General features: G+C 52.1%; 1 protein-coding gene across 4 annotated transcripts in view; it reads left to right on the top strand.

Moving 5' to 3' along the window:
• UBE2G2 (ubiquitin conjugating enzyme E2 G2) overlaps nucleotides 1-22,995 on the top strand; it is a 39,511-nt gene that overhangs the window by 14,423 nt on the left and 2,093 nt on the right. For 3 of the 4 annotated variants that reach the window (XM_086676141.1, XM_086676144.1, XM_086676142.1), the window contains exons 2-5: nucleotides 2,496-2,531; nucleotides 2,626-2,671; nucleotides 17,224-17,342; nucleotides 20,883-21,023. In XM_086676141.1, coding sequence (XP_086532267.1) covers nucleotides 2,496-2,531; nucleotides 2,626-2,671; nucleotides 17,224-17,342; nucleotides 20,883-21,023 — 342 coding nt within the window. The remainder of the gene's footprint in view (nucleotides 1-2,495; nucleotides 2,532-2,625; nucleotides 2,672-17,223; nucleotides 17,343-20,882; nucleotides 21,024-22,995) is intronic. The other variant, XM_086676143.1, reaches the window with a different exon arrangement.

Genomic DNA, 22,995 nt, shown 5'->3' with positions numbered 1-22,995 from the left:
TTACAAGGTGTAGATTCACTGTGGCCCTTCTCTCGGCCTCTCTCGCTTAAGCTGTTACCCACGGGGGGAAGTGTGGTCTCTGTCTCTTTAGGGAGAGTGTGAGCTGTTAACAGTGTCAGACCCTTACTTCCATCCAGTGACATTTCGTCCCCGTCTTCCTCTGGAGACTGATCCATAGGGCGGTGGCAGGGGGCCAGAGGCTGCTGCGCATGCGGCCAGGTGGTTGGTACCTGGGTCTGCAGCACTTGTGGTCAGGTGGCAGGTTAACTCCCGGAGCACACGTGCGCGCGTCTCCTCCGGAGAGGGTCGCGGGCTCCCGGCGACTCCCGGTGACTCCCGGCGGCCTCCTTTCCCCCTGGTGGTCCCAGTTTACATTCGTGCCCACAGGGTGTGTCTGTGGCTCCTCGGCTGGGGGGAGGCGGCCTTCTGTCCCATCTGGACGCTCGGGCTCCTGGGCTGCTCCGCTGGGGGCACTGTCATCCCGTTGTGGCCTCAGTTTCCCCACAGCTAATGAGTTGAGCACCTTGTGACATGTTCCTTCATTTTGTGACGTGTCTTCAAGTCTTGTGCTTGATTTTCTTTTGGGTGGTTTATGTATTTTTATTGATTCTGAGAAGTTTCGATACTAGCTCTTTGCTGGTTATGTCTGTAGCAAATACCGTCCTCTCTGGGGCTTCCCTTTTCGTTCTCTTAAAGGTGTCTTGATAGCAGAGGCTCTTAGTTTCAGCGTTCTTAATTTCACCCATCTTTTCCTTTGATGGTTGGTGCTCTTTGGCTTTACCTTTGTAGTTGGTCTAAATTATTTATTGTTTTATATTTCATAAAACAACTGAAATTAATTTTGGGGGGAGTCAGCTTTATTGAGATAAAATTTGCACACAATTAAATGTGCTACTTAAAATATTTTTTTAATGTTTATTTTTGAGAGAGAGAGAGAGAGAGAGAGCGAGACAGACAGAATGGGTGTGGGGGAGGGGCAGAGAGCGAGGGAGACACAGAATCCGAACAGGCTCCAGGCTCTGAGCCGTCAGCACAGAGCCCGACGCGGGGCTCGAACCCACGGACTCTGAGATCATGACCTGAGCCGAAGTCGGACGCTCAACTGACTGAGCCACCCAGGCGCCCCTCAACTTAACTCTTTTTCAAGAAGTCTGGGCTGTTCTCAGTTGTTTGCATGTTTGTGTATCGTTTAGAGTTATCTTGTTTGCATTCGGGCAAGAAGACCTGTTGGGATGTTGGCTGAGGCTGCACGGAATCTGTAGGTGCAGTTTGAGGAGGATTGAGAACTGTAATTTTGAGGCTTCCATCCATGAACTTCCTCGAGTCTCTGCTTGGGAAGGCCTTCAGAGCCGTGGCGGTTCTCGCATGCTACAGGTCTGCACAGCTTTTAAAAACTTACCTGTATGTGTTTCCTAGTAGAGTTGACGTCTTTTTAAGATTGTTCTAGTTTGCTCATACATAGAAACACATTCAGTCACATGTCTGGACCTCGTAATCAGCAGTGTTGGCAAACTCACTTCTTCTAGTGTATCTTCTGATTCTTTTGGACTTTGGGCGTATGTGACGTGGCATCTGTGAGTAACGATGGTTTTACTTCCACTTTTCGGAACCTTACGGCTTGTAGTTATTTGGCAAGGGTTTGGCAATTTTACGGCCCTTCAGAGAACCAGTTTTTGGTTTTGTCTGTCTGTCTGTTTCTTGCCACATCAGCGATGTCTTGGGTGCCTGGGCCCGACACGAAGTGCATCTCTGGCCCGATTCCCTGCTCCCGGGTGGCCACCCTTCTTGCCCAGGACCGTTCTTCTCTCGTCACTCGTCCGCGTCTGTGTGCGGGTTTGGGTTCACTCTGGAGCCTTCCACATAGAGGACGAGGAGGCCAGGACTTGGGACGGCGTTTCTCGGTGGCGGGGCTGGGCCTCAGTCTCTCGGTGGCCACTGGTCTTCGGCGGTTGCCGAAGTGCCGCCTGCTTGCTTCTTCCTACTTTCGTTCTCGGCGCTCGGGCCTGACGCTCCGTGGGGTGCCACGTCGGGGGCTCACAGATTGAGTAGAGTGGCGCCGGGGACCGACAGCTGTGCCGTGCGTGCTCCGGGTCCTGGTTCACGAGCGCCGGTCGGTCCCTCGTTGCTCATGCTCAGAAGGGCCCGTGCCGCTGCTCACAGCGCCAGGAAGCACCATCCGGTTGGAAAACTGGACGCTGTGCTTGACGTGTGAAGTTGAATCGAAACAACCGACAGGGGTATTTTTGAAAGATAATTGACCCCTTCGGTTTCTTCATTTGTCAGATGAAAGGGTTTATAGCTCCAAAATTCTACGTTTTGCTGCCGTAAAGAGCCGCGTACATAGTCATTGTCGGAAACGTAACGGGAATAGGCGTTCACTTTGGACAAACGGGGTTTTAATCTGTTAATGTATATACTCCACAGTTGTTGTTTGGTTAGAATGCCAGCCTGATACTCATTCTGTTTCATAATGCTTTTGCTTTTTCATTTTGTAGAACTGACGCTGAATCCTCCGGAAGGAATTGTGGCGGGTAAGGCACTAAAGTTAGCTTCTTTGTAATTTACTTCTAATTGCCAAAGTGGCCTTCTAAGTTAATTGTGGAAATTTTTTTTTGTTTTTTGCAGGTCCCATGAACGAAGAGAATTTCTTTGAGTGGGAGGCGCTGATCATGTAAGTTAGTTATATGTGCTGTTAGTTTCCAAGACGTTATGGGACATCAGAGCCCGGAATCCAGCTAGCAGCAGGGCTGTGCTCAGAAGTCTCCGTTCGAAGAAAAGACTTCATGCACCTGTTAAATTGAGCTCTTTTTTAATCTGCTGGTCTGAGTAGAAAACAGCAGAGACGTATATCCCGAGAAATGAAAATGTTTCCTGAGAGTCCATAAAAAAGTTTTGTCATACTTTATATTTGCAGAGTTTTAAAATAATAAGTTTTGAATGTTCAGTGGCAGTGCTGGGTTGGCCTCAAACGGTATCGGTGGCTTTGACTTCGGGAAGTCCCTAGGAGCCCACGGGGTTTTTTTTGTTTGTTTTTTTTTAAACATGTATTCATTTTTGGAGAGAGCGAGAGAGAGAGACAGACAGAGCACCAGCTGGGGAGGAGCAGAGAGACAGAGACACAGACAGAATCCGAAGCAGGCTCCAGGTCCGAGCTGTCAGCACAGAGCCCGACGCGGGCTCGAACCCACGAATTGTGAGATCATAACCTGAGCTGAAGTCAGATGCTTAGCTGAGCCACCCAGGTGCCCCAAAGCCTGCAGCTTTGAAGGGGGAAAGGCCCCCGGGGTGGGGAGGGGAAGGTCCCTTGGGTGCAGGTGAGCCTCCGGCCCTGCCCCCCGTGCACCTGCGCTTTCCTCTTCCTCCTGCTCTGTCTCCATTCAGCCCCTCCTCTGCTGCTGCTTTCTTCCTGTGCGTTGCATGGCCTTCCATTGTCCCTGACCCCAAGACGTGGCTTTGTTCTAAGGAGAGCAGTGTGACTCCTGGCCCTGTTCTAGAAAGATCCTGACTGGATCTCGTGATCTTTCACCTGGTGATGTTGCTTAGAGCCGCAAATGGACCCTCTATTCTAGAGTGTTCCAGGGCCCTGTGAGCCAGGCCCTTAGATTGCCTTCTGTCCACTTCAGCTGTACATTTTTGACCATTCCTAGATTTACTGTATTTTCAAATAAACGTGGTTAAGTAAAAGTTAGGAAGTTGGGATTTATCCTCAGTCTCTCAGGTTTCTCTTCGGTACGATGAGACCTCTCAGGTGGCCAGCACGTGTCGAGGCTGGGTTCTGGGGGGTTGAGACGTGCTCTCAGGGGAGGGACCGGGGCTGTGGCTGCACATGTCCTCGCGCTGTCTGCGCATTCCCGGTGCGTCCGCCACGCGAGTTCTTACTGCTTCCCGTGTTCGAGAACCACATTGCTGGCAAGTGTTGTCTGGATGTGAGATAATATGGAAATGGATGAGAAAAGGAGGCTTTTCTGATAAGCAGGATATTTAAAAATGATCAGTAAACATTGTCCAGAGGAAATACAGCACGCCTAACATTCGCTGATAATTTGTAATACCCTGATCGCTTGGGCCTGTGGTACCCAGTTTTTCCTGTGTTTAAATGTTTCTGGCGTGGGGACATCTTTACAGCCTATCTGGGTACGTAAAAGGGTGTTGTAGCTTTTGTCCCCTAAAGCAATTCTAAACGGGACGGGGCGTCTCCTGGTCAGCAGCGTCCCGCGTCTAATGGGACATGGCATTATCTGCTGTGTCGGCTGTAGGTCCTTTGATTTTTAAGGAGACAGGAGATTACATCGTATGAACGTGATTTGTCAGTGCCATTTTTCACGTACCATGTCATGTGTGTCGTCTCTGTGCTAACGTGGACATAGGTGCACGGGTTCCTGTCAGTGGGCCCCCCGTCTTACACGACACTGGCCTCTGCACATCAGCAGACTTCTTTAGAAGCCCTTTAAGGGACACGTCAGGCCCTCGGAATGGTTTCTAACAAGGTGTTTGTTAAAACCTGTTAGCATAACCATTACTAACTTTAGATCAACACCATAAAACGGATATTTTGAAAACCCGTGTTAGCAGTTAGATGCAAAGGCAGCAAAAGCAAAAAGTAAGCAAGTAGGATTGTGTCAAACGAGGAAGCTTCTGCTCAGCAAAGGAAACCACCGACAGAAGGAAGAGGGAGCCTATTTGCAAATCACCTGTCTGATTAGGGCTAATACGCAAACTATAGAAGCACCTCGTACACCTCAAAAGCAAAAAGAGAAACAGTCTGATTGAACGGTGGGCAGAGGATCTGAACAGACATTTTTCTAAGCAAGGCCTCCGGACGGCCGACGGGTCCATGGAAAGATGCTCAACGTCACTCATCACCAGGGGAGAGCAGATCAAAACCTCAGCGAGATTCCGCCTCACACCGGTCAGAATAGAATGGCTGTCACCAAAAAGACAAGAAATCCGAAGTGTCGGTGAGGGTGTGGAGAAGGAGGAGCCCTCGTGCGTTGCCGGTGGGAACGCACACCGGGGCAGCCGCCGTGGAAGACCGAACGGAGGTTCCTCAGAAAGTGAAAACGAGAGCCACCCTTCCACCTGGCAGTTCCGCTTCTGGGGCTTTATCCAAGAGAAGGAAACCACCATTCAAAAGGACGTCTGTACCCCCGTGTGTACCGCAGCGTTACGTGCGACACCGGAGACACGGAAGCGGCCTGAGTTGGTGTCCATCGGTGGATGAATGGATGGAGGAGATTGGGGTGCGTGGGATGGGCAGAGGTGGACAGAAGGTACTGCATCCCGGCCACAGGCGTGTCCCGGACGTGCTGCCGTCACTGACCTCATGGTGCGTGTCGGAGAGTCTTCAAGACGGTAACTCTTGCGAGTTGTCGCAAGAAAAAGACGGGTGGCTTTGTGTGGCGACGGATGTTCCCTGGCCTCACTGGGGTGACCGCGTTGCAGCGTCTACGGATCCGGAGTCCTCGCGCCCCACGCCTGGAACAGAATGCTCCCTGTCAGGCCTCGGTTTGAAAGGAGGTGATGAAGCTTTCTCAGCTGGAGCGCTTTTGTGTTTGAATGGGGCTTTTGCCTTCGTGTGGGATTCCCCTGCTCCAGGGTCTGCTGAGCCTGTGGGTCTTGGTCCTGTTCCAGACCCTTTTACAAACAAGAGGCCGTTTACAAATGTACTTAAAACATCTATTAAGGAATTAAGTGTCCTCCCGGCGATTGGTCTCACCCTGCTTTTTGGCAGACAGCTGGCTGGATTCCACTCCTCAGCGATAGCTCTGCTCTGCTTTCTTTTTATTCTTTGATTGTCTGCAGAGTTTCTTTGTGCGCCGGCGTTTCTAAACCCGCACCTGCCCCGTTTTCTGGGAGGCAGGGTGCCTCCGGCTTTGCCGCCCTGCTCCTCTGCCGGGCTTCCGTCTCTTGTCAGTTGTGCGGTGGGGAAAACCGCTTTTCAGGGGCTCGGGCCACAAGCACGGGGTGCCCGTTCTATTAGGGTTCCCGTCTGAGGACGCGGGTGCATCCTTGGTGACCCCAGATCTCCCCCCGAGAGAACGGGAGGGAGGGAGGGTGTAGGATGGGAGCGGGAGAGCCAAACGGTGAAATTGCCCCCGCCGCTTCTTTGATTGAAAGTAGAAGGCAACCCCGATGGCTTTTGGCTGAGCCGAACGGCCAAGAAGGGGGCTGGGGCTGCTGCCCTCAGATGAACAGACGTGGGGGACACTGCTCGTGATTCGTGTCGCGAGCGGTCTGACCCGGCAGCCCCAGCCTTGGGGGTCTCTTCCGCAGACGGTGTTCTGAAGATCTCTGCGTGAGGTTTATTTCTGCATGCGCTGCAGTAATTAGGAAATGGAAACAACAGTGTCCAACATAGTTTATGAAGCATCCGTACCGCCCAGCGTCGGAATGCCGTGTAACACCGACAGGGTTCGGGCAGAATCTCCATGCTGGCCCAGAAAGGCGTCCATCGTGTGTCATTGGGTGCACAGAGCAGATTAGGGAACAGCGGGCCTAGACCAGTGCCGTCCGTGGGGATGATTTCCTGCCCCCGGGACGCTCAGTGGCATCTGGAGATAGTTGGGGTTGTCACAGCTGGGGGATTAGGGGAGTCCACTGCCAGTGTCTGGGGGGAGCTGCGGAGCACCTCGCCGCGCAGACAGCACAGGCCCGTCGGGCCCAAGATGCCGGTCCTGAGGTCGAGAAACAAGTTTTGCCTGTATTAGGTGTACAAGTTGAAGATTCTGGTGATTTTATAGTTTTGAGGCCACTCCCACAACAGTTTTACAGCATTTCCTGAAAGGTCTTCGTGCCCCCGGTCAGTCCCCATTCCCACCCTGAGCCGTAGGCAGCCTCTCTTCTTTTTGACCCTCGAGATGGGCCGTCCCCGGACTTCTCCTGCAGATGGAATTATAAAGCAGCCAGTCTTGTGTGTCCGGCTTCTCTCACCCTCCTGTGCATTTGCGATTCTGTCCCCTTGCTGCGGCTGTCACGCCTTCGTCTTTGCCACTGACCCCGGCCTCTGGGGGGATGGGCCGCACCTTCTTCCCCACCCGCCAGGCGAGGGGCCTTTGGCCGCTGTGACCAGTGCTGCTGCGGTCCCTCGCGTACGGCGTGGACCCCGTTGTCGCTGTCTGTGCATCGCCGGGTCCACGGAAGTGGAGGTGCTGTGACACAGAGGAAGCTGATGTTTTAATGTCTCCAGAAACTGCCAGGCCATCTTCCAGAGTAGGTCAGAGTTTTACGTTGCCACCAGCACGGATGAGCGCTCCCTCACCCACGCCTGCCGTGTGGCTGTAGCTGCCCTGGGCGTGAGGCCACACCTACCTCATCCTGGACTTGACCTGCGTTTTCTAAGGACTAATGGTGTTGAGCATCTCTTCATGGGCTTATTAGCCATTCATGTATCTTTGGTGAACTTGAGAAGTTTTGCCCATTTTTAATTGGCTTGTCTTCTTTTTCTTAATTTAATTTTATTATAAAAATATTTATTTTTGAGAGAGAGAACAAGCAGGGGCAGAGAGAGAGAGGGAGACAGAGAATCTGAAGCAGGCTCTGAGCTGTCAGTGGAGATCCTCATGTGGGGCTCGAACCCACAAACCGTGAGATCATGTGGATTGCCGTCTTTTTGAGTCCTAAGAGTTCTGTATATATTTTGGATGCAAGGCCTTTATCAGACCCGTGATTTTCACGTTTTCTTCCAGTCTGCAGCTTTCCTGGTCGTCGTCTTAATGGAGCCTCTTGAAGCTCAAAGGTTTTAATTTTGATGAAATGCAGCCTCAATGTTTTTCTCTTGTGGGTCACGCTTTTGGTGTTGCATTACCCAAGGTTAAAAGGGTTTCTGTTTTGTATTTGTGGTTCTTCTATTGACCTTTTAAATTTTGATCCATCTTGGGCTGATTTTTTTTTTCAATATATGAAATTTATTGTCAAATTGGTTTCCATACAACACCCAGTGCTCATCCCAGAAGGTGCCCTCCTCACTACCCATCACCCACCCTCCCCTCCCTCCCACCCCCCATCAACCCTCAATTTGTTTTCAGTTTTTAAGAGTCTCTTATGCTTTGGCTCTTTCCTACTCTAACCTCTTTTTTTTTTCCTTCCCCTCCCCCATGGGTTTCTGTTAAGTTTCTCAGGATCCACATAAGAGTGAAAACATATGGTATCTGTCTTTCTCTGCCTGACTTATTTCACTTAGCATCACACTCTCCAGTTCCATCCATGTTGCTACAAAAGGCCATATTTCATTCTTTCTCATTGCCATGTAGTACTCCATTGTGTATATAAACCACAATTTCTTTATCCATTCGTCAGTTGATGGACATTTAGGCTCTCTCCATAGTTTGGCTATTGTTGAAAGTGCTGCTATAAACATTGGGGTACAAGTGCCCCTATGCATCAGCACTCCTGTATCCCTTGGGTAAATTCCTAGCAGTGCTATTGCCGGGTCATAGGGTAGGTCCATTTTTAATTTTTTGAGGAACCTCCACACTGTTTTCCAGAGTGGCTGCACCAGTTTGCATTCCCACCAACAGTGCAAAAGGGTTCCTGTTTCTCCGCATCCTCTCCAGCATCTATAGTCTCCTGATTTGTTGATTTTGGCCACTGTGACTGGCGTGAGGTGATATCTGAGTGTGGTTTTGATTTGTATTTCCCTGATGAGGAGCGACGTTGAGCATCTTTTCATGTGCCTGTTGGCCATCCGGATGTCTTCTTTAGAGAAGTGTCTATTCATGTTTTCTGCCCATTTCTTCACTGGGTTATTTGTTTTTCAGGTGTGGAGTTTGGTGAGCTCTTTATAGATTTTGGATACTAGTCCTTTGTCCGATACGTCATTTGCAAATATCATTTCCCATTCCGTTGGTTGCCTTTTAGTTTTGTTGGTTGTTTCCTTTGCTGTGCAGAAGCTTTTTATCTTCATAAGGTCCCAGTAGTTCATTTTTGCTTTTAATTCCCTTGCCTTTGGGGATGTGTCGAGTAAGAGATTGCTACGGCTGAGGTCAGAGAGGTCTTTTCCTGCTTTCTCCTCTAGGGTTTTGATGGTTTCCTGTCTCACATTCAGGTCCTTTATCCATTTTGAGTTTATTTTTGTGAATGGTGTCAGAAAGTGGTCTAGTTTCAACCTTCTGCATGTTGGTGTCCAGTTCTCCCAGCACCATTTGTTAAAGAGACTGTCTTTTTTCCATTGGATGTTCTTTCCTGCTTTGTCAAAGATTAGTTGGCCATACGTTTGTGGGTCTAGTTCTGGGGTTTCTTTTCTATTCTATTCTATTGGTCTATGTGTCTGTTTTTGTGCCAATACCATGCTGTCTTGATGATGACAGCTTTGTAGTAGAGGCTAAAGTCTGGGATTGTGATGCCTCCTGCTTTGGTCTTCTTCTTCAAAATTACTTTGGCTATTCGGGGCCTTTTGTGGTTCCATATGAATTTTAGGATTGCTTGTTCTAGTTTCAAGAAGAATGCTGGTGCAATTTTGATTGGGATTGCATTGAATGTGTAGATAGCTTTGGGTAGTACTGACATTTTGACAATATTTATTCTTCCAATCCATGAGCACGGAATGTTTTTCCATTTCTTTATATCTTCTTCAATTTCCTTCATAAGCTTTCTATAGTTTTCAGCATACAGATCCTTTACATCTTTGGTTAGATTTATTCCTAGGTATTTTATGCTTCTTGGTGCAATTGTGAATGGGATCAGTTTCTTTATTTGTCTTTCTGTTGCTTCATTGTTAGTGTATAAGAATGCAACTGATTTCTGTACATTGATTTTGTATCCTGCAACTTTGCTGAATTCATGTATCAGTTCTAGCAGACTTTTGGTGGAGTCTGTCGGGTTTTCCATGTATAATATCATGTCATCTGCAAAAATGAAAGCTTGACTTCATCTTTGCCAATTTTGATGCCTTTGATTTCCTTTTGTTGTCTGATTGCTGATGCTAGAACTTCCCACACTATGTTAAACAACAGCAGTGAGAGTGGACATCCCTGTCGTGTTCCTGATCTCAGGGAAAAAACTCTGTTTTTCCTCATTGAGGATGATGTTAGCTGTGGGCTTTTCATAAATGGCTTTTATGATCTTTAAGTATGTTCCTTCGATCCCGACTTTCTCGAGGATTTTTATTAAGAAAGGTTGCTGAATTTCGTCAAATGCCTTTTCTGCATCGATTGACAGGATCATATGGTTCTTATCTTTTCTTTTATTAATGTGATGTATCACGTTGATTGATTTGCGAATGTTGAACCAGCCCTGCATCCCAGGAATGAATCCCACTTGATCATGGTGAATAATTCTTTTTATATGCTGTAGAATTCGATTTGCTAGTATCTTATTGAGAATTTTTGCATCTATATTCATCAGGGATATTGGCCTGTAGTTCTCTTTTTTTACTGGGTCTCTGTCTGGTTTAGGAATCAAAGTAATACTGGCTTCATAGAATGAGTCTGGAAGTTTTCCTTCCCTTTCTATTTTTTGGAATAGCTTGAGAAGGATAGGTATTAACTCTGCTTTAAACGTCTGGTAGAACTCCCCTGGCAAGCCATCTGGTCCTGGACTCTTATTTGTTGGGAGATTTTTGATAACTGATTCAATTTCTTCGCTGGTTATGGGTCTGTTCAAGCTTTCTATTTCCTCCTGATTGAGTTTTGGAAGCGTGTGGGTGTTTAGGAATTTGTCCATTTCTTCCAGGTTGTCCAGTTTGTTGGCATATAATTTTTCATAGTATTCCCTGATAATTGCTTGTATGTCTGAGGGATTGGTTGTAATAATTCCATTTTCATTCATGATTTTATCTATTTGGGTCTTCTCCCTTTTCTTTTTGAGAAGCCTGGCTAGAGGTTTATCAATTTTGTTTACTTTTTCAAAAAACCAACTCTTGGTTTCGATGATCTGCTCTACAGTTTTTTTAGATTCTATATTGTTTATTTCTGCTCTGATCTTTATTATTTCTCTTCTTCTGCTGGGTTTAGGCTGCCTTTGCTGTTCTGCTTCTATTTCCTTTAGGTGTGCTGTTAGATTTTGTATTTGGGATTTGTCTTGTTTCTTGAGATAGGCCTGGATTGCAATGTATTTTCCTCTCAGGACTGCCTTTGCTGCATCCCAAAGCATTTGGATTGTTGTATTTTCATTTTCATTTGTTTCCATATATTTTTTTAATTTCTTCTCTAATTGCCTGGTTGACCCACTCATTCTTTAGTAGGGTGTTCTTTAACCTCCATGCTTTTGGAGGTTTTCCAGACTTTTTCCTGTGGTTGATTTCAAGCTTCATCGCATTGTGGTCTGAAAGTATGCATGGTATGATTTCAATTCTTGTATACTTATGAAGGGCTGTTTTGTGACCCAGTATGTGATCTGTCTTGGAGAATGTTCCATGTGCACTCGAGAAGAAAGTATATTCTGTTGCTTTGGGATGCAGAGTTCTAAATATATCTGTCAAGTCCATCTGATCCAATGTATCATTCAGGGCGCTTGTTTCTGTATTGACCGTGTGTCTAGATGATCTATCCGTTTCTGTAAGTGGAGTGTTAAAGTCCCCTGCAATTACCACATTCTTATCAATAAGGTTGCTTATGTTTGTGAGTAATTGTTTTATATATTTGGGGGCTCCCGTATTCGGCACATAGACATTTATAATTGTTAGCTCTTCCTGATGGGTAGACACTGTAATTATTATATGACGCCCTTCTTCATCTCTTATTACACATCTTAGGCTGATTTTGGATATGGCGTCAGGTAGGAGTCCAAAGTCATTCATTTGCGTTCGGCTCTCCGATTGCCTTGATGCCGTTTGTTGAAAAGGAAACCCTTTCTGCATTGAATTGCCGCGGCGCCTAGGTCAAACATGACCATAAATGTAGGGGTGGATGTTTCGGCTCTGAGTTCTGTTCCCTCGAGCTGGGCCCATCCTTGGACCGCTACCGCGCAGTCTCTGTTCTTGTAGCTTCCCGGTAAGTTTGGGGATTGGAAAGTGCAAGTCCTCTGATTTTGTTCTTCTTTTTCAAGATTGTTTTGCCTGTTCCCGGGTCCCTTGCAATTCCATCTGAATTTTAAGATTGGCTTCTCAATTTCCGCAGGGAAGCCAGCTGGCATTTTGATAGGGATTGTGTGGATGAGGACTTTGACAGTCTTGAGCGTTCTCATCCGGGCATGTGGCATGTCTCTCCATTTAGTGAGGTCTTTGAGAATTCCTCTCAGCAGTGCAATGATACATTTTTAATTTGAAAAACCGAACTTTGTGGATGAAGGTATGTGGGTTTATGCACATGGAGACAGGCTTGGAGAACCCACACTTACCTGTGTCTGCCTTGGGGGGGCGATTCCAGAGGGAGCGGAGTTTTCTATACCTCACGTATTTGACTGTTTTCCAAAATATGTTTCTCTAGTTAAAGTCCGTTCATGTTGTAAAAGTTGTGTGTCAGAATTGACTATGAAATTCTTGTAATGATGGACTTACTTAGTGTGCTTTTAATATAGTTAAGCATATCTGATTGCAAGTTTTCAGAGACGTCCATACCGCAAAACAGAACAAAATACACCAAACCCAGGGTATGACTGCAGCCTCCTTCTGGACAGATTGAATCCGAGAAGACTATATGGGAGAGAACCCGAGTTTGCTACTGCCATGGTTTCCCAAGGCGGAGGCCACCTGTCCTGTCCCCGTCCTTCCTGCGCTTCTCACCGTTGGTTTTGTACCTGGGAATTAGTGGGCAGCACAGAGCACAAGAAAAAAAAAACAAACAAAAACGCAACAAACCCGCCATCTGGGTCGATCCTAGAGACCCCCCTGGGCGCCTGCTTCTGGGCAGCCGAGCCCACCTTCTCTTTTCCCCAGGGCGCTCCCTGCAGGTTGCGCTTCCTAGGGCACCTGCTGTCTGTCCTGCTGGCGGCCCGCGACCGGGTCCCTCCCTGCTCACTTTGCCGCGGCGAGGGGCCTTCCTGTGGCTGGCGCTCCTCCCGCACTTGCCTGGCTTGAAGCCCAGTGGCCGGAAATACAGGCCGGGAGCTCGGCCTTCAAGAGCGCCCCGCACGGGTGTGTGGCCAGCCTCCTGCCCGGGTGAGCGGGGGGCGCCGACTGCGGAGCGTGAGGGCAGGAGGGACGTGGCGCCCCTCCTGGCCCGCCTGCTGGGTGCCCTGTGCACGTTCAGCAGCCTGAGGGCCACGGGGACCCATCCCTTGCCAATGGAGGGTGTCTCTGAAGCAGTGTACCTTTCCCTCTTAGGCCTCAGGTGGTCGTGACTTTGGGGAATAATCGTCCCTTAGTAATCCAGTTCAAGTCCAAGTGCTAACGAGTGGTTTACAGTCTCCATTACTTAGAGCCTTGTCATACGTGTGTCGTATGTATTGTCCTTGTGCCGTGACGGACTTGGAAAGGAGAACAGGCAGCTGCTTCAGCACCTGCCACAGCCGAGTGACGTGCAGGCCGCCGTCCTGGAACACGCCCTGTGGGCACACGGCTGGCTCACGCACACCCGGACACACCTGGGTTGCATGCCGAGCCCGCTGGTCTCCCTGTGCCTTCAGCCTGCTGCCCGCAGCATGTGTTGTTACCCAGACACGCTTTGAAGTGGAAAGTAAGGAACGACGGTTTTCGTTTTAATTTAGTGTCCGAGACTAAAGGAGCATCTCTCCGATTTTCACGGACTCTGCAAGTAACAGCATTTTCGACGGTGCGTGATTGCTGGTGCCACGTGGCCCTGGGCGCGGGGCGGGTCAGGCAGTTGCCCCCTCAGTACTTGCTGGGTATGTAATTCACCCAGGCCAGCAAATCAGAGCGAGCTGTCGGACGTGCAGTGTCCTTTCCGGAGCAGAGCGCGCGCGTCACGCTCTGCTCTGATTCTGGTCTCAGAAAGTGAAAGTACTTCCTTCAGGAACGGCGTAGCCATTATTTTAATTAATTGGTGGACAGCAGTTGGCAGCCTTTGAAGAGTTCCGTTTGCTTTAGATAAATCTGTTTCCTTTCGTCTTGTACTTTCCTTTTTCTCACCTGAGGATTTGTGAGACGAGGCCTTCAGCGAGAGAGAGGGGGGCCGCCTGGAGCAGGGGCGCCAGGATTTGTCCAGAGAGCGCACCGGCTCTGTCTGGGTGTCGTTTCGGGAGTCAGCCCGGTGGCGTTTTCCGGAGTCGGCAGGCACGCCCCTGCACACGCGGGCCCCCTGCCTGCTTGGCCCAGGCAGCGGGGCGGCCTGGAGAAGGAAGCCCTGGTTTTGAACCAGTAGCCGACCGGGGACTTTTGAAAACCGCTTTGATGCTTGAGATGTGGGAGCGCTTCAGGAAATGTTTGGTCGCGCTCCTGAGGCCACGGACGACCCAGTGGGCTCTTTTAATGTTGAAGAAAGCCCTATCGTGAGAAACGCAGCCCCGAGCGAATTCCGTTCGGTTCATTCCAAAACGCCACCCAGACGTCGTTCCCTCTTCTGACTCGGACGTGCCAGAAGTACCGAGGCGCGTGGGCAGGCGTTCCCGACGAGGACGGGGTTCCTTTCTAGGGGAGCGTCCGCCCAGCCTCCCGGGTTAGCCGTTCAAACTGCCTTCTACCCCGGACCTCAGCTCTGCCATCCACTCGTCGAACCTCCCAGCTTTGCCTCCCAGTGGGGGGGGGGGGGCGTGAGCGCCGCGCTTTCGGGCACCTTCCGTCGGGGGCCTGGGGACAATGAAAGGGGGTGCTCATCGGCTGCCTGGGGCTCCTCTACCAGAAGACGTGCGTGGTGGTCTCCTCCTCGGTCTGTGCCAGGCCCGTGTGCAGAGGAAGGGGCCTCCAGGACGTCTGTTCAGGGCGCGCGGGGCGGCCTGGGACCGCCTCGTCCGGCAGCCATGCGGTGGCGGCGTTGGCTCCCCGTGCCGCCTGCAGGCCCTGCCCTGGACGGACACCGGCCCGGCCCCACACTCGACCCTCTTCATGTGGCTTCACCTGTCCTGCTTTGACGCCAGGGCTCTGGGCGTTGTCGTGACCCCCTCCCCCCATTCCCCCCCGTTTCTCCAAAAAGTAGCAAGGACGCAGTTTTCAGAATCATGGTCGGTCTCTTAAGTTGAAAAAAATGGACTCCAAAAAACGCTTTTTACCATGTTCTTTTTTTTTTTGCGTTTTATTTATTTTGAGATAGAGCATGTGTGTGCATGCCGTTGGGTGAAGAGCAGAGAGAGAGAGAGAGAGAGAGAGAGAATCCCAAGCAGGCTCTGCACTCACAGTGCAGAGCCTGATGTGGGGCTTGAACTCACAAACCGTGAGATCGTGACCTGAGCTAAGATCAGACGCTTCACCCACTGCACCACCCAGTTGCCCCCCTCCCCCCTTTAACAGGTCAAACCTTGTTCTTGTTTTGACTGTTTTGCCACAGCCCGGCCCTCCTTCCCCTGGGACGCAATCCTGGCATCCACTGCGGTGGTGCCAGCGGAAGCTCTGAGTGTCCTCACCAAATGGTAGAGAAGCCCCCTGTGCGGCTTCTTCGGGGATTCTTTGTCTTTTCCCGTCAATTGTGGAGAGAAATATCGTTCACGATATTTGCAAGTTTATTTTACTGAATCGAAATAGTATTATTGACTTAAAATTTGTGCTTTGAAAAAACGATTTTAAAAAAATGAAGGTTGTCTTGGAATAAGCGTATTTCAGTTATCGTCTCCCGCGCCACGTCTCGCATTCATCTCAAAACGCAGCGTGTCTGCCGTGTCGCGCCTCCTGCAGCAACTAGGGCCCGGTCTCCACGCCGTGTTGGCGTCGTAGAGCTCGTATTACAGGTCGTGGCTTAGACAGGCACTCGGTCGGGCCCAGCAGCTCACGCGCGGCCGGCTGTCGCCACACATGTTCGGCGTCTTATTTTCGAGGCTTAGGTAACCTGTCAGCCGCTCTAACGCGTGTTCCCTAGGGGCGGTTTGTAAGGGGGAGTCTTTCTGTCTTGAGCTGGGGCTCTGCCTCTCCGCTGCCCTGTCGTGCACACGGGCCAGGAAATAGTGTTAATTTACACATACGGTTTTAAAATCTGACGGGGCTTAGAAGTGGTTTATTCCATTTCTGCCATTTTCCACGTGACGAGGCCGTAAAGCCAGGCAGACAGGCGTGCCGGTGACCGTGTGGCGCGGGCCGCGTGACAGGCACCCGGTGCAGGCCCGTGGGTCAGGGCTGGCCGTGCGTGTGCACACGCCTGGCTGTGCGCGTGGGCCTGTCGGGGATCACCTGTGTGCTTTTCATCCGGTCCTTGAAGGTTACAGAAACCCTGCTTCTAAGGCACACTTGAGGGCGCCTGGGGGGCTCAGTCGGTTAAGCGTCCGACTCTTGGTTTTGGCTCAGGTCATGATCTCACTGTCGTGGGTTCGAGCCCCACGTCGGGCTCTGTGCTGACGGCATAGAGCCTGCTTGGGATTCTCTCTCTCTCTGCTCCTCCCCCGCTCATGTGCCCTGTTTCTGTCTCAAATAAATCAAACTTAAAAAAAATAAGAAAAGTAAAAATAGCCTTCGAAGTAAAAAAAAACTCTTAACCCCTATCATTTAATATGATAGTCTTTCTCTAACGGGCATAATCCATATCCTTACTTGAAGGTGAAATGACGGCGAACATACAGGAAGTTTACAAGGTCCTTGGGTTTTGCAGCTTTGCCCGGAGCCCTCTCCTCCGATCCCGGCTCTAGAGAGGCTCTGTCTGCTGCCCTGCTCAGAACCTGTGCCTGCAGCGTGGTCTCTGTGCTGGTACCTGGGACTCCAGCCAGGTTGGGGCGGGACAGTGAGTGTCATTTTCCACTCAGGAAAACATATCGGCGGGGCACCTGGGTGGCTCAGTCGGTTTAGCGTCCGACTTTGGCTCAGGTCATGGTCTCGTGGTCTATGAGTTTGAGCCCCACGTGGGGCTCTTTGCTGACGGCTCGGAGCCTGGAGCCTGCTTCGGATTCTGTGTCTCCCTCTCTGTCTCTGCCCCTCCCCTGCTCACGTTCTGTCTCTCTCTGTCTCAAAAATAAATAAAGATTAAAAAAAAAAAAAGTATTGGTTCATCACTGTCATGTATTCATTCATTCGTTTACTTGTTTTTAATGTAGAGGAAGAAACTCTCAATATAATTTATTGTCAAGTTGACTGCCCTACCATGTATCCAGCGTGCTCTTGGTTTTGGGGGTAGACACCCGTGGTTCGTCGCTCACTTGCTCATCGCTGTTACTTAACCTTTCCACGTGCGTTTGTGAAACACTAGGAACTTCCTCAGCTGGCCGCTGCAGTGAGATGCTGAGAAAACTATTTGCGCTTGTGTTTCTGTCTTCTAGGGGCCCAGAAGACACCTGTTTTGAGTTTGGTGTATTTCCTGCCATCCTGAGTTTCCCACTGGATTACCCATTAAGTCCCCCAAAGATGAGATTTACCTGCGAGATGTTTCATCCCAACAGTAAGTGCTCTGGGGAGTGGCTTTGATGGCACCGGCGAGGCACGGGGTTGTGTGCGTGTGACAGGTGCCCTCAGCGATGGTGCCACATGGAAGATGCTGTGTATGTTTTGAACTTCCGTCACTTAGTCATGGTGGGATTGACATCAACCGAAAAGCAGGGTAACGGAGATAAAACAAAATGCGGACCTAACACTGGGTGCCATTTGACCCGCCCGCTCCTTCCGGTGGGCCGATGAGAGCACGTGAGCGCGGGCGTGCGCAGAGCGCTTTGCGGGCCTCCAGCACGGTGTGGTGTTCGACAGTGGGGGCTGGTCAGAGCAGACTAGGTTTGCAACAACAGATGCCTGGTTAGTCCGTATGTTAGAGCGCTATAGAGAGATTTTAGATGCTCTAGAATAATATTTAATGATATGGAATGGTATTTGGTCTATACCGAATGAGAAAAGCAGGTCACTAATCAGGCTTATTACAGTTTACTTGTTTTTTTTCTTAATTTTTTTTTAACGTTTATTTATTTTTGAGACAGAGGGAGACGGAGCATGAACAGGGGAGGGTCAGAGAGAGAGGGAGACACAGAATCCAAGTCAGGTTCCAGGCTCTGAGCTGTCAGCACAGAGCCCGATGCAGGGCTTGAACTCACGGATGGTGAGATTGTGACCTGAGCCGAAGTTGGACGCTTAACCGACTGAGCCACCCGGGCGCCCCTACAGTTTACTTTTTTGAAAAAAAATTCACATGTAGATATGTATAACTGGAAGTGTAACACGAAAATGTTGAAAGTGATTCTCTTTCCAAAATGGGATCTGTTTTTTATTTGTTTCTGGTTAATCTTTTTTCTAAAATAAACGCGTACTTTAAGAAGAGGGGAAAATACGGTCACTAAAGAAATTCATTGGACTTAAGTTGGAAAAGTGTCTAGTAGCAGGAATTGGAATTCTTCAATAGCTGTGGTTTTTATTCCTGGAGAATTAGTAAGAAAATATGTTGTATTTTAAGTGATCATATTCGGATAATATTCCTCTTTATAAGTGATTAATTTTACTAAAAATCGTGATCTTAATAGTTGAGAAGAAAAGTAAGTAAGATACACCGTTTTGGAGAAATATTTTATTTGAAACGAATTCCTTTTCCTATGCTTCTCTGCACATAAGATAGCTGACGGCTAATTGAACTCATGAGAGCATTTCTAGAACTTTCTGAGCCTTTGACACCTCTCAGCTTACAAAGGAGTCCACTTTGCACGGTCTCCTCTGGCCCGCACCTGCCTGGGCACCTCCTCTTGGGAGAGCTCTGCCCAGATCCCGCCCCCCTCAGTGAAGGGTCTCAGGATTGCCCGCCTGGGGAAGCGCTTCCTGCCGCTCCTTTGAAACTTCTCACTACACTGATGATACATGTGGGTCATCAGTTCCCTCCTCAGAGAGATCGTTTTCAAGTGCTCTCTCATGTTAATGCAATTCTGCGTGCCTGGTAGGTACCCAGGACTACCCCTTCCTTTGCGAAGGCTGGCCACGAGGTGGCAGGGCTTTGAGGCCGGGTGACGCGTGCACGTGGGCATCCGTCACGCTGCTGTTGACTTTGGCGTGTGTCCAGGGTGTTCTGTAATGCAGAAGTAAAAATACGTGACAGTAGATGGAGTCGACTGAAGAAGTCCGCAATTTCAAATCGATTAACCAGAAAACGGAACTATAAAGAGGATTGTGGGCAATTAAAAAGTAATACGATTATATCGAAGATACGCACACTCTAGAACCGTGCTGGTGACGCGGTGTTAGAGGCAGATGTGGCTGTGAGCTGACAGTTTGATATTGTGCTGAGGGGTTGTCACGTTCAGGTAATTCAAGTAGTTTTAAACTTTGGCTGTCCTCTAAGTGGATGGGTGTTATTTCTATCTTGTGAAAATCATTTTTGGGAACTATTTAGGTTTGCCAATGACGTGAATATTGACCAGTCCCTAAATGCTTTGAAAGAATAATGGAGTACATCTACTGAGACTTGCTGGGATACAGGGGTGAACGGATAATAGAAGGTGGGGGCCTTGACCATCACGAGCTGCCAGTCTGAGGGCAGAGGTGAACACGGTTGGACGAGTCCTACAGGTAAATAGGAAGTCACACCAGGAGGCCAGGGAGGGGCCCCGGGCTGGTGGTGGTCAGGCTCACGTCTGCAGGAAGAGCCGTGGGAGTTAACCCAGTGACGTGTGAGAGGCGGAAGTGTGTCTGACTCGTGCAAAGGCCCCGTGCAAGGAGTGAAGGGGCCAAACGGGTTCAGGCCCTCTGGCCAGGAAGAAGGATTCTGATACTTGTGCGGGAGGAGTGGAGATCCACTGAGGGAATCAGAGTGAGGGAGGGAGTCGTGTGGCCAGTGTGGTCTTGGAAGAGTCACTGACTGTGGTGTAGAGGACAGACTGCAGGGCTGGGACACAGACGCGGCGGCCTGGGGAAAGAGAGGCCAGCGGTGCGGAGCCGAGCACAGGCGAGACGAGGGAGGGATTGCAGGGGGGGCCCGGTGAGAGAGGAGGCGGCAGGGACGCCGCCACCTCCGTGTTTCTGGGTTTGTGCTGTCACCGTGTGTTGTGACACACTGTCACCGTTCGGTGCCACCACCTGGAGGAGGTCCGCTGAGATTGGACACCTCACAGCAGGGATGCCGTCCGGAGCCTTGGGCGCCCAGGCCCCGGGCGTGGGCACCGCCGCTGGGCCCCCTGACGCCCCCAACAGCTGCTCACGCGCTCTCCGTCCGAGACGCACCGACTGTAGGCAGCTGGGAGCAGAGTGCCGGGACGGGGATGGATGGACGCACGAGGAATGAGGTGCCACAGGAGGGCCGCTCCGACCCACCCGGGTGTCTCAGTGGTCACGGGGTTGTGAGCTCACGAGCAAAGGGGAATTACTAAAATTCGTCCTCAACTGTCTGTTGTTCGTGTCGTTATAACCGGAAGGCCTTGCAGTTTGACAGTTGAGTGCCCGACTGGACTCCCCGTGTCTGCGTATGCGCTGTGCCGTCTCAGGACCCGCCCTGTGTGCCGGAGGAGTGACGGTGCCTGCGGCACCCTCGGCGGGACTGGAGACAACCGCGAGCCGGAGACGCAGTTCCTCCCCAGACCGTGGGCGTCTGGTTCATGGCGCTGTGCGCTGGGGCGGGTTAGGTCGGACACAGCTGACCTCCAGAGGCGCAGACGGCCATCCGTCTCTCTGTTGGAGCGAGTTCCCTGGAGAAGTCGGGTCACCTTCCTCCTTGGATGGCACGGCCTTCATCCTGGCTCCGTGGACGTAGGTCTTTGCGGCCTCGCTCAGGGCTTTCGGGGCGGAGTTAGGAAAGTCGCTCTGGAACCAGCTCTGGAGGTTACGTGCATTCGTTTGGAGAAACGTCTCACGGCCAGATAATCCTCCCTTTCGTCCTTGGGGATCGAGTGGGGCCTCGTGGCCGTGAGCGTGGCGCCCGGGGCCCGGCTCTGCTCCAGCCGTGCCCGCGGCTTGCCGTCCGCGTCCGCCTCGCCCGCTGTCCGCCGCGGGGCTCACCCGGTGTGTTTTGACCCCACAGTCTACCCCGACGGCAGAGTCTGTATCTCCATCCTCCACGCGCCGGGCGACGACCCCATGGGCTACGAGAGCAGCGCAGAGCGGTGGAGCCCCGTGCAGAGCGTGGAGAAGATCCTGCTGTCGGTGGTGAGCATGCTGGCAGGTAAGGCCCGCGGCCACACGGCACGGCGGCTGCCGCGGTCTCCCGTGCGCTTCGCTCCCGCGTGCGGTGTACGGACGGGTGCGGTTTTCTGCTTCCTCGCCGAATTCTTTGTACCTTCTCGTCCGCGTGTCGCACGCCTGTCGTTCTTTCGGGTCTCAAAGATGCCTTCCCGTTGTGTGTATCGTGTGTTGACAGGAACTAACCGTGCCGCGATCCGCGGGCACCGCGCTCACACGGTGGGTGTTTACCGGGGCGCCTGCTGTGTCGCAGACGCCGGGCCCTGGGGGGGGGGGTCCAGCTCGGTGCACCCTGGGCCCCACCTTAGGGCCTGCTTTCTGAGGGGACTTTGCAGGCCCAGCGGTGGTTGCCAGTCACCGACAGCTCCTCAGATGCAGGGACTGTGGGGCCAGCTCCCGCGACGGGACTGGGTGGGAGGAGTTGCGAGCACGTGGGAGGTGACTGGGGAAGGGGGGCAGCTGAGCCTCGAGGGGGCCCTGCCGGGACCGCTTATGGCTCGAGCTCAGCGGGGGCAGGGGCCAGGGCGCCCTGTGGAAGTGTGTGCTCACCTGGGGCCCAGGCCTCCGTGCGGGTGTTAGACCGCCAGCCGTGCCTCAGAACGACCGTCCCTGCAGCCGGGTGCCCGTTGGGCGGGTGTCCCCGTGGCCCGGGCGAGAGGACGAGCGCTTCGAGCGGCCGCAGGGCCAAGAGCCAGGGTGCGTCTGGGAGACGCGGGCTCACGGGCGTGCAGGGTGACGCCTTTGTTTCTGACCTGAGTGCCTGGGTAGAGGAATGCTGTTTCTGGGGACAGGAATCTGGGGGGGGGGGAGGGTGGCAGGAATGGGAGGAGAGTCCGGGATGTAAGTGTCCATCCTTGGTGGCCGTCCCCCCTCGGGAGCCGCTCAGCCAAGGCCAGGAGTGGGAGCGAGGGTGCGGGGTCACGTCTGGGGAAGACAGTGGGTGGTGAGCAGGACAAGGGGGTTGAGGTACAGAGGGTGGGCGGGCGGGCGGGAGGAGAGGGGTCCTCAAAGAAACGTAGGGAGGAACGATGCGGAAAACCGGGAAGAAGGGGAACGGAGGCGAGTCGGGGGAGGGCCGACGGTGCCGTGGGTGGCCCGGAGGAGGAGGCCGGCGGGGTCCTCGGTGGGCCCCTTGGGTCACCGCGAAGTCGCGGACGTCAGTTTGAAGGTGGAGGCGCCTCGGCCTCTGTTCACACGCCGAGTGAACGACCGGGCGAGAGGTGGCGTCGTCTCCGGCCGTCCGCGGTAAGTTGCGCCTTTGCAGACGTCGTTTCTTTGGAGGTTTTGGTGTGTTCCTCACACGCTTCTCTCACAGCACGCGTCCTCTGTCCTGACCTCCCTCTTCTCCAGCTCTGTCCCCACAGCCAGCGTGGCCACGGCCTGCCCCGCTCGGCGCCCTCCGGCCCGCTTCAGGAGACCGAGGCCCCCCTGTCCACCGCGGGCCGTGCGGGCCCTGGGGTTTCCGCGTCGCAGATGCGGGGCCCGGCCAGGGGTCCCCTGAGCGCACGCCTTCCTTGCGGCCTGCGGGACCGCCGGTCCTCTGCCCCCTCCTCTCCCGTTGCCCACCTGGTAGCACCGAGTCTGAGACCACGCGTGGTCATTTGCGGTCTGTAGGCCCACTAGATGGTACCCTCTGAGGGCCCGTGTCACCGTGTTCTCCGCACGCCTGGTGCCCTGCACGAGGCCTCACGCACAGGACCCGGTGGGGAAAGGCTTGCTGAGTAAAGGGAGGAAGAAAGTCATTGTGGGTGGAGGAACGGAGGCGGCGTGCCCGCAGAGGGAAGCCAGGCCGGGGCGCGAGGGAACCGCCCCCGTCGTGCTGGCGGCCGCGCCGGCCTCTGGGCTGCCTTTTCTGCCTTTTCTGATTCAGCGCTTCACGGCATTCCAGTCCCCCGCCCCACAGGCCCCGCTGCCTCTTCGTGTGCGTCCTGATTTGTCTGGAGCGCCTGCCGGGC

The sequence above is a fragment of the Puma concolor genome, chromosome C2, assembly GCF_028749965.1.
Source record: "Puma concolor isolate L17-30 chromosome C2, mPumCon1.1.hap2, whole genome shotgun sequence".
Lineage (NCBI taxonomy): Eukaryota > Metazoa > Chordata > Mammalia > Carnivora > Felidae > Puma > Puma concolor.
The sequence above is the reverse complement of the archived record's forward strand: the minus strand, read 5'-3'. Positions and strand labels throughout refer to the sequence as shown.